General features: G+C 40.5%; 1 protein-coding gene across 1 annotated transcript; it reads left to right on the top strand.

The window, feature by feature from the left end:
• The first annotated feature begins 4,575 nt into the window (after positions 1-4,575).
• On the top strand, positions 4,576-17,284 carry LOC106887331 (protein DEK-like). Its single transcript, XM_014940787.1, has 7 exons — positions 4,576-4,823; positions 7,155-7,301; positions 9,628-9,729; positions 10,234-10,343; positions 12,849-12,943; positions 15,773-15,893; positions 17,099-17,284. The coding sequence occupies exons 2-7, from the start codon at positions 7,166-7,168 to the stop codon at positions 17,282-17,284; spliced, it is 750 nt and encodes a 249-aa protein (XP_014796273.1). The 5' UTR covers positions 4,576-4,823; positions 7,155-7,165.
• The last annotated feature ends 274 nt before the right edge of the window (positions 17,285-17,558 follow it).

The raw sequence follows: 17,558 nt of genomic DNA, 5'->3' as shown, positions 1-17,558 counted from the left end.
GGCGCGGGGGGGGGGGGGGTAGCCCCGCCGCTTGCCCCGGGTGGGCGACTGAGGGAGCCCCGGTGCCGCCGCCTCTTACAAAGGGCAAATTCATCTGACGTTTTCGGGGGAAGGGCTCCTGCCGGGCGAGCCCCGTGGCTACCGGAGGGGGGGGGTGCTGGGGGAGGTGGTGGGGAATCTCCCTCCGAAAAGCCTTTTCTGGAAAACCTCCACTTATATATCATATCACGTTGACAAATTATTACCAAGATCACCTTAAATTATTAGAAAGCTACAAAGTTTTCCTTTTCTTTCCCCTCATTTTTTTTTGGTTGTTGGATACCTGTTTTTTTTTTTAAACACAGGTTGCCACTAACTACACGCAACGCACGTGGAAAAAACAGCCATTTCACTTTGTAGCTCAGCTTGATGATGAACTAAGTGCAAACTTGTCCTGGTGCAAAAGAGCGATACCCTTGGAAATGTTTTCCATTTACAAGGAGTTTAAAAATGTGCAATTGTAAATTCCCAACTGTACCAAAACCTATAGACCTGTCGAGGAGAAATTTCCAGGCTCAGACCTTAAAGCCTCCATGAATTGACAGTGTTTCCTTTTCTAACGTGTGAGTTACACAACATTTACATAGGTCACTGGCACAAACACCCGCTATTCATGGCAAAACTCTCCCAAAAGTAGTGGGAGGCCAGTAACCGGGTGAGCATTCACCACAGGTCAGATTCTGTCCTTCACGAGGGAAGCCGTCCTGCTAACGGTTCTCCAGCACCGAGCGGCGTGTGGGACCTTGAGGTGAAAGCCCATCCTCAGTGTCAGCAGAGGGATGCAGAAGAGCTCGTGGGGCTATTGCCTGCAAGAGCTACGTGCCAGCCCTTCAGAGTTCCTGGCTTGTACCTGTAGATCTAAATACTACACCTAGTGCTAGATCTAAATATTTCATCGAAGAGATAACAGCCGCGCGTGCTCTGACTGAACATACAGCTGCAGATGTTATTAAACACACAAGAAGCAGTAATTTTCAAACCCCTGGTAACTGGAAGGTTAAGAGAAATCCTGACACAGAGCTCAGTTTGACAGAGCACAGTGCTGTCATTCACATGCAGACGGAAAAAGTGACTTTATGTACGGTTTTCATTCATTGTCTATCTCTCGTGTTTCTTATTACTTCACAGTTCTGTTGAATCTTTGCATATATTTACCCCGAAGCACGGCCCATATAGAGATTTTTAAAATATAGTGAAGCTGCTTAGGTCGATTCACATCACTCATCTCACATTTGTGAGAATTTGTATTTGCAAGGACAACTCTTAAGCTTCTTAAGGGTAAGAAACAGGTGACAAGTGGGGATGACGCCACCCTCTGCTAATCCTGAAACACTTGGATGGGGAATGAGAAGGGAAATGCAGGATGTCAGAAGTGAGCAGGACCTCCTTCCAAAACACTTTGCAAATCAGGTATTCTTATCAATCAACAGAGGCAAAATATCTTGCACAAATATGCAGTGAACACTTGGAAATATTCAGGATATGTTATTAATCACACCATAACTTAACTGTATACTGCTCAAATAGCTTTCAAGTTTCTCTTGTCTTGTAAATAGTGTTAATTAGCTCAATTATCAGTTCAAATTTAAATTCCTGCTTTCAGGAGCAATTATATAATCCTTAGATTCAAAAGCCATGTAATGCTGCTAATGTTAATAAAGATGTACGTGGCATTTACACAGGACTTTTCTCAGCATTTCATAGACAAGTCAATTAGACACTTCTAAGAAATATGTAGTCACATGACTGTTACAGAGAAACTGAAGAACATACAAGAACAAAACGCAACAGTGGCTACGTTATTGAAAAGTAGCATCCCATAATTTGTTGCTGTGGTATTTTTCTCTGTGTGGAAAATTCCTCATGAGAGTTACTGAGTACTTACTTTGATGCAGGGCACTTTCTCTGCAATCTACAGCTGACCTTTTCTGTCATTTTGCCCACAGCAGACTTGTCACTTTCTGCGCTGATGGCAGGGCACTGCAGTCACCAGTCCCTTTGGAAACAAAATAAACGCAATCCTGGGGGACTTTGTACACTCTGTGAAGCCTGCACTTCTATCCCAAAAAACTTCTCAAAAAGTGCTGTGTGCTGTATACGATCAGTGTTGCTTGCTAATACAAGCTGCTCTGAACTAGCCAAAAAGAGCTGTTTATATTAATTAACAGAAGCTGGTAACCATGTTTAAAATAGCACTATCTACTGCACTCCGGCATACAAGCTTGTAACGTATCTTCAAACATGCCAGCTTCTTCTTTTTACAGCACCTTCAAACCATTTTTCACCATTTAATTCTATTGAGTTACTACGTCTAAGAAACATATCCTTTGATATCTAAAAGCCAAGCCAAGGTACCTCCAGGATAACTGTTGTTTGCAGATAGAGCTAGCCGTCAAAACTAAGAGAGTGTCCTCAACGCTGGGACTATGGCAGTAGGAGAGCAGCCTCTCTGTGATGGAATAAGAAGAGCAGGCTACAGTAAGCAGCTCTTGCATTAACTCTAAGAAGCTCTTAGAATCAGTTATCCCTTTCCAATTTAGCCTTCATCCAGAACCAAGGGGCTCAAGCTGTGTTTAGTACCTTTCACTACACCACTGTGTGAACACCTTAGACAATGCTAACATTTTATACCAATATAATTCTCTCATTCCCGTCTTTCAACTCTCAGCTGAAACTGTATCATTAAGTTAACTTTATCAGGTTGAGTGGAGAAAAGGCAGCAACATAGAAGTGTCGATACAGTGAAGCACCCCAAAGCTGTGTACTGAGAATAAGCATTCTTACTCATAGTAAAAATGAGAAGATAAATCAGTTTTGGTCTCTTCTCTTTAATTCAGCAATTTGCCTTTAACACATCTGACATTTTCTTCTTCCAAATTTGATGCCACCTTCTCCCAAATTCTAGCATTGCAGATTTTTTTATAAAAGTCTTTTTAATCCACAATGTCTCAATCTTGTCTGGGAGATGCAACAACCCTTTATAAAACTGTTAACAGCACACTGGAACTACTCCATAAACTCATAAATCAAAAAGATACTATGAAGTGCAGAGGTTTCAAAAAACAGAATCAAGAAAAGTTAATTGTCATAGCTGTTGAAGTTCTGCCAGAAGAAATCTGTGACAAAATGCAATTTACCTGCACTAAGAGTGTATCAGTTCCTAAAATATGGAATTCAGTCTGTGTTTGAGGAGCTGCCTGCTACTAAAGTGATATCTTCACTAAAAGGATCAATGAAGCCACTATCTTCTATTTCTCCTCGAGATGCAGCTCTACTGTGACATGTGTAGGACATTAACATAGGTACTTTAATTAGGTAAATTATCTCCATTGGGTAAACACATCCCTCTTTACAAAAGAGACAGTATAATTCATCATCACAACCCACGGCTCAGCCTTTGGATGTCTTCTGCCACGATTCTGAACTAATCCAAACCTATTCATCTTATAGGAAGTAGTCTGTTGTCTTCAAACATCTGTCTTGTGCCATTTGCGTAGCCCATGGCTTCATGATGGGTATTTTTACCTCCTGATTGTGTATTAACTTCAGGCTTGTCTAATTGTGTATTGTTGGTAAACAATTTACATTTTTCCTTTTTAAGAACACCACCATCTGTGATTGCACCAGCTTTAAAAACTTTAGGAAAAGGAATCTGCATCTCCGTTGCCTAAATTGGGAGGTGAAAAGTCTGAGTAAAGCCCTCAGGCTTTCCTTTTGCACACAGTATATGAATTGTAGTATTTTCCTGTCCCAGATTCTATTATTTTGTAGTATTTACATTGCACATACACCCCAGTTTTATTACCAGTTCTACACGACGATGCTTTACACCCGCCTATAATTAGCAATTCACAGCAGCCTTAAGGTTTTGCTCATTTCCTCTCTCTCCTTGACCTGGTCCCTCCCTCAGCAAGAGCCACCTGCCCGCTGCTACTCACACACCAGCTAAAGAGCTGCTCTGGGTTCAGCGCGGCTTGGAGACCCTTAGGTCGGGCTATTTCCTTCTCCAGCGTATATTCTGAGCGCTCCTTGTCCCTGCTGTCCGCCCGGACAGCCCTCCTCTCCGCTTTCATGACTAAACCCCTGGCAGGCTAAAGCTCGGAGAGCGGGACGGGGCCTTCCCTTTTTCGGGGGCCGGCCCTGACCCACCCGCATTTTGCAGGGGGTAAGGAGAAGGCCTCGCTCTTCAGGCCCCGGCTCCCGCCCTCAGCGGCCAAAACACCACACTCCCTACACGCTCCCCAGCCTGTCAGCACCGCGGCTGCCGCCCCGGTAGGATCAAACGGGACCGCTAAGCCCTCCCCACCCGCACGGGACCGAAGGGCGGGCGGAGACGCCACCAACCCACCCGGCGGCGGCGGGGCGGCCCCTCAACACGCCCCGGCGGCGGAGGCAACGTCGTGACGTCACTGCGAGGCGGCGCTGAGGGGGGGTGCGGGGGGGCGTCACGCGCACTCGCACACCCCGCCGGCGGCCGGGCTGCGGGCGCGTGATTGGCCGCCGCCTTCCCGCTTCCTTCTCCCCGCCCGCCAACCCGCCATTTTGAAAACCTTGTTGATTCCGGGGAGAGAGAGTGGAGAGAGTGACCCATCGGCGGGACGGCGGCTCCGTGCGCGTCGTTCTCGCTTTCTCTGTGTGCCTGTGTGTGGTGCCGCCCCGCCCGCCTCCTCCCGCCCTCCCTGTCTTTCCCTCCCCCCCTTCTCTTTCTCCTTCTCCGGTAACTGTCGCCTTCAGCTGCCGCGCCCGAGGAAGGAGCCAGAAGCCGGGGCTCGAGCTGAGCTGAGGTGGGTCCCGCCGCCATGGCCGTAACGGCGCCGGAGAGGGCGCTCCCGCCTCGCCGCGGTCGGTCGGGCAGGTGGTGAGGGGAAATGAAACGGAGCCGCCGCGATCGCACCGTGTGGCGGGGTCCGGGATCGGCGGCGGCTTCGTTGTGTCAGGGTGGCGGGGCCGCTTTTCCCCCCCCTCCCCCCCCCCCCCCCCCCTCCCCGGGGCGGCGGGCAGCCTTCTCCCCCTGTGGTGTCTGCCGGGCCCCTCCGTCCGGCCCGGTGGCGGGAGGCGAGGGGGTGTGTGTGGAACGATCTCGCTGCCGGTTCGGGGAGGACGATGGCGCTCGGCGCTGTCCCCGCCGCCCTTCTCGGCCGCCGGCTCCTCCGGGTGCTGCACATCGTCATGGCTTTTCCCGGCCTCCGGCTCGCACGTCGGGAAGGGGACAAGACAGGTGGCGAGTCCTTGTCCGAAAAGTCCTGGAGGAGGGTGGGAGGTGCCGTTGTGCAGGAGTATCCTCCTCGGGGCGGCTCCAGAGATACCCTCTCCCGGCTGAAAATACCCCCGGCTGCAGCTTTCCTAAAGGTGGATCCCACTACCCTTTTTCCCGGAGAAAGTCGTCCTTACGGACCCGGTTGCTGAAAAGCAAAAAAAGTCTCTTATTTTCCTCTTTCCCTCCTGCCCCTATTGAAAGGGGAAGGAAATCCCGCGTGTTAGTACTTCGCTTGTTTATTTCACTTGAGCGGGCGAGTACAATTCGGAGAGTAATATCGTTAAAAACTCGGATTACTTTTTCGTGTGAAATGAAACTCTGGTAGTAATACCCTGAAAAATACGTTACATTTTTACCCCCAGTGGTTTATCAAAGAGAAGCAAACTTTCTTTTTCCCTTTACTAGTGGTAATGTAACTCATGTTTTCTGTCATTTGGAGTGCTGCTGTTCTCTGACACCTGCTAATATTGCATCGAAGCAGTTGGTTTCATTGTTTTTTGAGTCTGACCTCTTTCAGATAGTATTGGCTTTAATATTGGAAAAAGACAATGGTAAACCACATTATATTTTTTTTTCACAAGGGTTTATACAGCTCATGCTGTATTTTGTTCCAGATTTGTAAACAGTGAAAGACTGTTTACAGAGGAAAGCTACAATCTTTCTAAAATGAACACAGTTACCTTCCTCTGTTAGACAGGCATTCTCCATCAATAAGGAAATGGTAATTGCCAAAGATGTTTTAAAGTTAACATTTAAGCCACTTCAAATGCAAAGAAAAGACTCTTCTTGAATATGCTAAGCAAGAGGCTTTTATTCTTTTTTGCTGTACCTCTACAGATAAAAACCAAAAAGCATTTTCAAGCCCTAAGATGTAATGGATATTTGAATTCTGACAACAATGTTAGCTTTTTCTGAATCACTTGTAACTTTGATTTTTTATTTTTCTGTTCTCATTCCACATCTAAAATTGTAGTTTGTTTAACTCACTAGGGAACTTTGTATGCATGGTTAACTGTTATCAGAAACAACTATTTAGTTTATAATATGGTGCACTAAACTGTGATATCTTAAAACATTACAGTTCTTCAGAGCTAACACCATCAGCTGCCTTGAGTGGGTGTTTCCAAATGCCTCCCAAAGCAAGCTTGAAGACTTGCATGTGGAAAGAATTGATAGCCTTTTAAGCTGTTCTTAACCAGGCTACTTGCAGAATAGATAACAAGTCCTGAAAAATGTTATGTATTGTGTGTATGCAGCATCTTAAAGAATGTGAGCATTATGACATTTGACATTACTATACAAGAAGTAATTTTTTAAAAAGCAAGTTTCCTGTATTTTTCATGTGTCGTGCTATGGACAGGTTGGAACAGGTCCAGAGGAGGGCCACAGAGATGATGAGAGGGATGGAACACCTCTTCTGTGAAGACAGGCTGAGAGAGCTGGGGTTGTTCAGCCTGGAGAAGAGAAGGCTCTGGGGAGACCTTATAGCAGCCTTCCAGTACCTGAAGGGGGCCTCCAAGAAAGTTGGAGAGGAACTTTTTATCAGGGATTGTAGTGGTAGGACGAGGGGTAATGTTTTTAAACTGAAAGAGGGGAGATTTACATTACATATTAGGAAGAAATTCTGTACTGTGAGGATGGTGAAGCACTGGAACAGGTTGCCCAGGGAAGTTGCGGATGCCCCATCCCTGGAGGTGTTCAAGACCAGGTTGGACGGGGCTTTGAGCAAACTGGTCTGGTCAGAAGTGGCCCTGCCCAGGGCAGGGGGGTTGGAACTTGATGATTTTTAAGTTCCCTTCTAACATAAACCATTCTATGATTCTGTATTGATGATGGTTTCCCTGACTGCTTTTTACAGAACTATACACCATGTCTTCTGTTGCTTCCTCAAAGGAAGATACAATATCATCTGAAAAAGCAGATGAGAAGCAACCTGAAGCCGAAAACAAAGCTGAGGAAAGTGATGAAGATGAAGAAGAGGAAGAAGAGGAGGAGGAAGAAAAGGGTATGTGTTTTTCCACTGAATAATTTGTCCTTTAAAATGCCACGGTTACTGAATGCACTCTCCTGTGATCTTTGCTAATTGTACAATTATTGTTTAGGAGAATCTATGGTACATTTATCTCATGGGTCATAAATTGCTTCCCAGTAGACTATAACAGGCAGCACTAGAAACAGTGATGCTGATATTCCTCAGGAATGATTGAAAGAAGTGCTAGCGTCCTAAATTCCTACACTAGGGTTGTTTTTTTTGTTGTTGTATAAGGATCTATGTGATTATAAGAGGTAGTATCCTTTATTAAAATTATTTATATAAAAATGTATATTCAAAAAGAAATCCTTTTTTTTTCCAGTAACATGCTGAAAAGATCTGTGTTTGCAAAAGAAAGACATTTGAAAGATCTGTGCAATAGCTTTGGAAACAATACAGATGTCTTTGCTTAACTACTGTGAATTAATTTACTGGGTACCAAAATTTAATTATATAGGAGAGGAGAAATTCCATTTGATTAATTTTGTTAATAAAAGTAATGGTGATATCATAAGATGAGCGAGCAAGGCAGGTTTTTTGTTGTGGCGTGCAATGGAAGAGGGTGGTTAAGGAATATGAGATGTGATGAAGTACTGTGCAAAAATGAGATTTCCCAATAGAAATTAACTAGGAGCCTGTATTGCAAACGAAAACATCCATGTAAACAGCTGCAGTATGGCACAGTGAAAACCAAGTGTGCTGATTTTGGCTGGGATAGAGGCAATTTTCTTCACAGTAGCTGGTATGAGGCTATGTTTTGGACTTTTGCTTAAAACAGTGTTGATAATACAGGGATGTTTTAGTTATTGCTGAGCAGTGCTTGCACAGTCAAGGCTTTTTCTGCTCTTCTAACCTCCCTACCAGCAAGTAGGCTGGGAGTGCACAAGAAGTTGGGAGGGGACACAGTTGGGACAGCTGACCTAAGGGATATTCTGTACCACATGACATCATGCTCAACATGTGAAGCTGGGAGAAGAAGAAGGAAGGGTGGGATATTCGGAGTTATGGCATTTATCTTCCCAAGTAACTTATGTGTGATGAAGCCCTGCTCTCTTGGGGATGGCTCAGCACCTGCCTGCTGATTGGAAGTAGTGAGCAAATACCTTGTTTTGCTTTGCGTATGCGGTTTTTGCTTTACCTGTTAAACTGTCTTTTCCTCAACCCGTAAGTTTTCCCATTCTTACTCTTCTGATTATCTCCCCCACCCCACTGGGGGTGGGGAGGAAGTGAATGTGACTTTGTGATGCTTAGTTGACAGCTGGGGGTTAAACCATGACAGCAAGTCACTGATGGTCTTGGATTCTTAAAAGAGCTGAGATTTGTCTTTAGTAGAAAGAAAAGAGGTTATGCTGTTTGGAAAACAGTAGAGGAATTAGAACTAGATTTTTAGAAATCACTGTTTCTTGTGTGCGAATAAGTATGTTTTGCTCTGTTTTCAGCAGATACATATCTAGTCTTGATGTTCATATGCGTTTTGAAGCTGCTTTCAGATGTTAAAGCCAGGAAACCCCGTCTGTTTAGCACTAAGGATAGTTTGATATGTGATTTTGAGGACAGGTATTTTAGTATGAAATGTTTAAGTGAAGCTTTGGGTTTTTCTCCTGACATGGTATCATTAAACTAGCGATGTGCAATGTATACGTAAAACAATCTAAATATATTCATTACTAAGCAGTACCAGAATTACTGGGAATAGTAGTATTGTAGTATTTGTGACACTTGTATTGTGCCCTGCAGAGTGCTGTTCTGCATAGCCCAGCGAGGTGTAGTACAGTTCCACTGTGCTTGTGCTTCTGCCTCTCCTGCTGATACGTGTGGGTCCTCCAGTCCAGCAGTGGGAAGAGAAGGTGCCTGCAGACATGCTGGACTCTCCTTTTGCTCATCTGGTGATAGTATTCTCCTTCAGAGAGCTAAAGTGGAGCTGTGCATGTAGGGGCTAGGGCATCCCAGAAGGAGACTATGCAAACCATGTCAGTTCTGTACCTCAGAAAGGCAGTGAAGGGAGAGAAGGATGGATTTCTGAAAATGCACAGTGTTGCAATCTTCATTGTGGAGTGAGGTTCCCTTTAGGAAATGCCCTGTCTTCAAGATTAAGCTGTATGCACGACTACGGTTGAGAACTAAAGACTGCAATATACAGCTCTGTAGAAGTCCATTGACCTATTAGTCAAAGGTTTGAAAGTGTTGTAGTACCCAGTTATATCCATTTCTGGTTTGCAATTGCAAAGATTTAGTGTCGTATTGCCTGTCACTACAGTGAAATCTCTTCATGTAATGAAAAATACTGTGTCTTTTGCAGAGAAGAGTCTCATCGTTGAAGGAAAAAGGGAGAAAAAGAAGGTAGACCGACTGACCATGCAAGTGTCCTCGTTGCAAAAGGAACCTTTTACAATTACACCAGGTAAGTTTGTCCTTGCACATAAGAAATGTGAGCGGTGGGAACAATAATGAAACCTCTTAAAAGATCAAATTATTAATTTGTTGTAGATGAGATCTATTAACAGAGTCATGATATATTTTAAAATGGTACGGCTATTATAAGTATATGAAACCTCTCTGTTACTCTGTAGCATCAGTTTAAACCATAGAAGTTTTATAATGTTTAAACTTACCTGGAAAAGGATCTTCAGTACCTAGTCCCCACTAACAAAGACAGGAGAACCTAGAATAAAAAAGAAATGCTAAGTCCTTGTACCCTAGGCTGCGTGCTATCAAGTAAGGAAAATAAAGAGACTTTCAGGATGCCTGATTGATAGGAAAAGGTCTACTTACTGTTTGACCTGTTGTAATGTCTAATGCTATTCTGAAACAACTTCTTCGCTTTTTAAAAAAAGAGTAGATAATTGAAGTTATAAACACATAGGTAAATAGGAATGTGACGAATCGCATATTTTGACTGTTTCAGGAAAAGGACAAAAACTCTGTGAAATTGAAAGGATACAGTTCTTTCTGAGTAAAAAGAAGACGGATGAACTTAGGAACCTGCACAAACTCCTCTACAACAGGCCAGGCACTGTAAGAACTTAAAATCAATCTTGTATATCTGTTAGTTCTCATGCATACTGAAAATGTTTGTAGTATAGTTTTTTACAGTTGCATATGTGGATCTACTTTTAGGGATTATTTATTACAAACTACTTAGAAAATTAATATTGCAAGACTGGTTAAGCAAGCCCATATTTTTTCTGACTTCTGTAAACTATTCTCCCTATAGAAATCCTATGGAAAGGTGTACTGAATTGTAAGTCTGCTTGAATAGAGAATATATTTTTATTTATTTTTTAACAGGGGGAGGGGTGGTTTGCCTTATGAGAATGAGTTTGAAATAATTTATGGTTCACGTGCTAAAAGCTTCTCAGATGTGGAATGTAGTCAAAATACTACATGTGGTTATTTTGTTCAACATTGCTTTTTCTTAGTATTTCTATTTCTTTTATGTTTGAAACCTGCTAGTAGGTTTTAATACATTGCTACTTACATAGTAATTTTCTCCTTTAGTTTGCACAAGCAGTAAAAAGTAAAACTACATTATGTGTAAAGTCTTTATAGTGTTTTTTGTTACGTTTATCTAAGGCAATTAAAATATTAGTTGAAAACTGATATGCTCGCTTTTGGATTTAAGAATGAAATTTAAAGAAAATATAATAGCAAATCTTTCTTGGAGCCCTTTATGTATCAGTGATCATGCCTTAAATTTCAGAGTAAATATGATCCATCTTCCTTCTAATAGAGGTAAAACAGATGTAGAGAAGTTAAGGCAGATTTCATTTTACTATTTCAATACATTTACCATATTTATAGGAATTTATTTTTACCTCTTTGTGTATTTAGGAAACCAGGAACTGAATAGTACTAGTATAGATGTATGCTAGCTCTAATATCCCAGACCACTGCAGCAAATGCAATGCATGTTTAAATAGCAAATAAAGATCTGTTGCATCAAATATTCAGAAAAATAACAGTATATATTTACTAAAACCTAATTCTTTGATTTACGTTATGTATTTGGTATGGCAATAAATTGTATTAGAGAATTTCTTACTTGGTGTGTGCAGAATTTTGCAAACTTTTGGATTGTCCTGCAGTAGAATTTAATTGATAAGAAAGATACAATGACAGAACCATGTAACTTTCTCATTTAACTGGCTTTACTGTGGAAGTAGTCAAACTGCATGCATTTACTCTTTGTGAAACCAGTAACACTTTTCTACTGTCTTTCGGAGGAGGTACTGGGATACCATTGCCTCAGAGTCCACCTTTCCCACTTAAGGTTGCAGATTGGAGACATAACTGATTTAAGAGACTGTACTGTTCATTGATTATGCACCACACTATGCAACAATTCAATGACACTTATTAATAATTGATTTAGTAATCAATAATAAATAATCTAATCAACTAATAGACACACAACTATTTGCAGTTTCATAATTTTCTGCAAATTATATAATTGTAAATTGATATTTAACACTCGTGAATCATACTAATTAGACACAACAGCTATCAAAATACAGCTCTTACACTTCCCTCCCACACCACCCCTTTCCTCTTGCAATTCCACCCCCCCTTTCCTCTGCCCTCCCACATTTAGTCTTTTGCATGTAGACTTGTTTAAAAGTCTGGCTGGACTGCTGCAGTGGTTTGAGTCCAAAGACATGAGAATATAATTGTTTGCTTGGAAATATATCAGTATGGTTTCATCTAAAATTACATTTAATCAGAACTGGTGGGAGCTCAGAATGCTATTTAATATAGTGAAGATGAGATGTTGTCTTGTGTGCACGTTCTGTGTGTGCTTTGGATCGTAATTAACATTTTTAATAAAACATACCAGTGCCATCTGCAAATTTTCTCTAGGTGCTGGACAAAGATAATTCTCTTTGGAAAAGGAGCTTAGCTTTGGTAAAATTGTAAACTAATGGAGAAACACCAGGAACAAAATTTGTAGAACTGTTGAAAGTGAGTTCAAGTTATTCTTGATAGTGTTAAAAAGATCTCAGGAGAACAAAAGATTTGGGGATGTTTTTTTAACTTTTTTTTGGTAAAAAGAAATGGAGTGAAAACAAAGAATTGAAATACATTTAGGATCTTGATGGGGGCAATTTTCCAATTACGAGGGCTGTCACAATGAAATTTCAACCCTGTTCAGACTGCAGGCATAATGGTACGACTTGTAAACTGGGTGGTATGTAAATGCAAAAATTTGTCATTTGTCTTTGCTAAAGAGAAGATTCAAAAGTACAATCATGGTGCTATGTAAGACTTTAGAAAAGCAAATAATCTGATAAAGCAGATTTGGTTTATATAGTAAAAAAAATTCACTGTTCTATAACAAATTACATGTACAAAGCATGCAACAGGCTTTATATGATCATAGTTGTGCAAACATGTAAATAATCATACATTACATTCTAAACAAGCTTGAGATGGCAGGTGATTTTTGCCAATGTTAGCCAATGTAATTGTATGAAATCTTTTAAACTCCTTGCCTTGGAAATTAATCTCTGTGCTCTGTTCTAGGTTGCTTCCCTCAAGAAGAATGTGGGTCAGTTCAGTGGGTTCCCATTTGAAAAAGGAAGTGACCAATACAAAAAGAAGGAAGAAATGTTAAAAAAGTAATTATCTTTATTGTTACTTAACATAGCTTGACTTAACGCTATCCGCACCTCTTTATTGTCAAAATTTCACTTCAGATCAAATTTAAACTTTAAGCAGAGTAGCTGTTTCCTAGAGCTCTATGATCTGTTTCTGAGCTCGTTTTAATCACACAAACTGATCTCCTAAGACAACTTGAAATCTATTAAGAGGAATTAAATTTTGAACTTTTCATCCACAATTCTTAGAGACCAAGTTGTAACTATCACTTGCTGACTAGCAGATTCTTCTGCTGAGTGAGAGGAAAACATTATTTCTCCAGGGCAAGGATAGTGTTGTATGTTGTGCTCTATTCATGGAGCAAACGTATCTTTCTATGCCCCAAAACCTTGCTCCTTCAGAATCAAAGCCATGTTTTCTTATTGTATATATACAGTCTTTTTAGTAGAACTGCTTTAGCAACTAACCTAAAAAACCTTTTTTATTATTATGTCTTCTTTTTATTTTTTTCTGTCTACATAAGCTGCTTCTCTACTCGGGAGAAGCTGCTGCAGCTTGGTTTTGGCTGGACTGAAAGGGTTTGAAAATGCCCTTGCATATTTGTGTTGCTAGTTGTAGCAAATGAAAAAACTAGTAACTTCTACACAGTTGATTCTAAATCCCTTTTTCTTTTTTTTTTAATGTCAGTTCGTTAATAGTGAGAAGGTGTCCAGAATGTGGAATTTGCAAATCTTCCTTCCTCATATAGGCAGTTTTCTAGGAGGAGGGTTTGTCAAATACCTCTGAATTAACAAGACAAACTCTTGTCTTGGGATGGGAGTTTTGACCTTTTCCCACTTGTTTAATTGGATAATGCTTCCCCTTATGTGCAAAAGACCACAAAATGAAGTATTTTTTTGCAAATTTTTTTTTCATGTTTTCCATATGAAAGAACTGTTAGTTAAGTTTTGTTACCCTTCAGTCATCTGCAAACATTCTGAAAACTGGTTGCGTTGTCACTCATATAAAGGTACTTGGCCTTGTGTGCTTGTAGTACTGTGGTAAATTCTGCTGCTGTTCTTAGCTATGTATGAAATGCTGCTGATCAGATTATTAATTTATTCTGGGTATGTGATTGATTTCTGCGTGCACTGTACACACATGTACACACGATGCATGTCATCCTGTTTTAACAGCATTGAACAAGATAACAAAGGTGGTGGTGGGGGAGGATCTTAATGTTCAGATTATAAACTAAAAAGAATGAGGGTTGAGGTTGCTGTGTGGATTAAGAGTTCTTCGTTTGTTTTAAGATTTTAAGTCAAAACTGCTTGCTATGGAAGCTACTGACTCAAAATTTGTATGCACTTGTTTATTCCACACTCGAACTGCATTTTAATACTCAGTGCATTATGTTTGCTGTTACCTGCCGATGTATCTTCAAAGCACTAAAAATAAGAAAACCTGGCAGGCAATATTTATTCTTTGTATGTATCAGTTCTAACCAAAGTTAAAATGCGAGGACAAATGCCATGTGTAACACAAGTCATAGTGAATTTTAGTTAAAGCAGCAATAGACCCACAAAGTCCTGAATTCAGTATACAAGGTCTTCAAAGTCTGAAACAGAAACTTCAATGCTGTGCGGTTTTTAACTCTGCTAATGAATGAAGTTAACTGTATACTATTATTGTCTTTTAAAACATAATAGATTGACACTTGATTCTGTGGTTCTGCAGGAATACCTTACAAGTATTCAGTGTATTCCCAAAAGCTAAACAGGAAGGCTCTCCTCATTGTTAGGATTGTACAAATTATTTTTTTTATAACCTTGTTTAGAAAAATTATTGAAAGACTTGGCTTCATCATTGGAAGGATACTGGACAAACTGTAATTTGAGGCAGGGAGATGCACCAAACCAATTAAGAATTCTGGTTTCCATGCCCTAAAACATGGGAGAACAAAGTTGTTTGGCACCCTTCGAAGTCTGTGAGTTTAAAGGGACAGTCTGAAATTAAACGCTACTTTAGAGAAATAGTAGGCCAGCATGAAATAGTTGCATGCACTGCGTTTTTAAATAAACAATGAAAAGTAAGTTTCCTTTGACTTTGATTACCAGAAATAGCTATTAAACTTGTGAAAAATGGTCAAACGATGAAATCTACTGTTCAGGCACCATTATACAAAATGAGTGAAGAGGAAAGCGTGAACAGTTGAAGGGAGGTAACAGGTAAATTAAGTAGGGGTTTTCTTGTGGTTTTTTTTTTAAATCTAATTAAGCTTGCATTCTGATGTCATACCCTCACAAGACTTGACTCTTTCTTTACACTTTTTTCAATACTGATGGGACAAGTGATAAAGTGGGACAATTGGTTCAAGGTCCTTTTGGAGTAAAGCGGTGGATGTCAGTTTCACTTAACCTTCTGTCTTCATCAGAGGTACTTCTGTAAAGGGGTGAGGAACCAGAGAAAATAAAGGGACAACCCCAGTCTAGAGTTCAAGTCTTGTACCCACTGGCTTTATTTTCCAAGATTGATTTTTGGTGTTTTGTTTTTTTTTAAATTTTTTTTTCCCAGTGTGGTAGATTAGGAGAGCTTCTGGGGAAGACTTTTTTTTACTAAGATTTTATAACTTTTTCCTGTATCCTACTTTACACGTATAGGTATTTGGGAATTTTATTTTATTTAGCTTTATGTAATATGGTGGTGGTTCTTTGCTTAACTTTAGCTAAGACTAGAAATATGAGTAAGTGTATGTATTCATGTCTATTGTCAGATTGCAGACACAAACCAGATAGCAGCTTCTAGCAGTCAAATATTGACCAATTGTTTAGGATACTAATCTTTTCTTATTTTTTTTTTTTTCTCTCCAGATTTAGAAATGCAATGTTGAAAAGTATCTGTGAAGTTCTTGACTTGGAAAGATCAGGAGTTAATAGTGAGCTGGTAACCAGAATCTTAAACTTCTTAATGCACCCAAAGTCTTCAGGCAAGGTGAGATGCAAGGTTATACTTGCTTTTGTAGCTCTGTTCTGATATATTCCTTATTATTTGCTTGTTACCAGTGGTGATAAAATTACTGTTCTAACTTACTGAAGTAGCAATGGCTTCTTGAGAGCAGCTCTGCTGCTGCAGGCATCCGTAATGGGGTGAGGACTTAGAAACTATGTGCTTACATCTAAGTGCAGCCGTTATACGCTGTTAGCGCACAGAAAGTGTATGTGGTCAACACATGAAGCTAATTAGAGATATCAGTACCTAAATACTGTAAGTAGCTTCTGCTTTGTGGGTGAATGAAGGGGAATAGACATAATATGTGAACAGGAAAGAAAAAGAAAAAAAAAAAAGGCGTTAGAGCAAGGAAATAAAACATCAAAGGACAGGAAAAGCAGCTGTCAGGTGTTACTTGAGAATGCTACATGTTGACAAGTTACATGTTCATATTTGGTTGTGGCACAATTTGGATGGAATTTGTTGCAAGCCTAGGAAAACTTGCTTTAATTAATATATATTATATATATAATTTGTATATTACTGTGTGTATATATATACACACACGTATATAGTATATATATTCTATATTAGTATCTAGTGCACTAGATTCAGCTGCCACGACTGCTATACTCTGTTATTAATCTTCTTGGACTTTCAGTTTTTAATCTAAAAGCAATCCATAAATAGTTAGACTTGTTGCTCAGGAAATTAAAGTTGTTCCCAGCAAACACTGTTAAGTGATGTGAACAAGGGGTCTGCGTGCTGCTGTAGGGACACCGGTACTGAGTGATAACAAAATGCAGCTCTGCATAAGACATGACAGAATTCCTGCCTTTAAGTCTTCAGAAGAGTTGTTAGCTAACTTGTTATCAGAAGGAAAACCTTGCTTTTATGGGTTGGGGGCCATAGGTAGGCAAATGGTTATTTCTAACCCCCAACCTTTGAAGATTTGTTTGATTAGGGGGTGGAAGGGCTGCTTAGCTTAGAACTGAAATTTCATTTTACTCAGGTCCATCTGTGTAATGAATTTCTGCTTACTGCAGTGTCGTGGCTTAAGTGTAGTACATAAAATAGCCCTGTTTTTTGTTTCAAGACTTAGAGACCTCTATATTTGTTTAGTGTTCTTTCATGGATTTGAAGGGATTCATATTTTTAAAATTCACTTTTGTGTACCTGCTTGGATAACACACCTCTCTGTCTCTCAGCCGCTGCCAAAGTCCAAAAAAACACCAAGCAAAGGTGGCAAAAAAGAGCGCAGTAGCACTGGAACAACAAGGAAAGCAAAACGCACCAAGTGCCCAGAGATCTTGTCAGATGAATCCAGTAGCGAAGAAGATGAAAAGAAGGAAAAAGATGACTCTTCAGAAGAAGGGGGTGGAAGGGCTGCTTAGCTTAGAACTGAAATTTCATTTTACTCAGGTCCATCTGTATAATGAATTTCTGCTTACTGCAGTGTCGTGGCTTAAGTGTAGTACATAAAACAGTCCTGTTTTTTGTTTCAAGACTTAGAGACCTCTATATTTGTTTATTGTTCTTTCATGTGATTTGAAGAAATTCATATTTTTAAAATTCACTTTTGTGTACCTGCTTGGATAACACACCTCTCTGTCTCTCAGCCGCTGCCAAAGTCCAAAAAAACACCAAGCAAAGGTGGCAAAAAAGAGC

The sequence above is a fragment of the Calidris pugnax genome, unplaced genomic scaffold, assembly GCF_001431845.1.
Source record: "Calidris pugnax isolate Ruff unplaced genomic scaffold, ASM143184v1 scaffold8, whole genome shotgun sequence".
Lineage (NCBI taxonomy): Eukaryota > Metazoa > Chordata > Aves > Charadriiformes > Scolopacidae > Calidris > Calidris pugnax.
The sequence above is the reverse complement of the archived record's forward strand: the minus strand, read 5'-3'. Positions and strand labels throughout refer to the sequence as shown.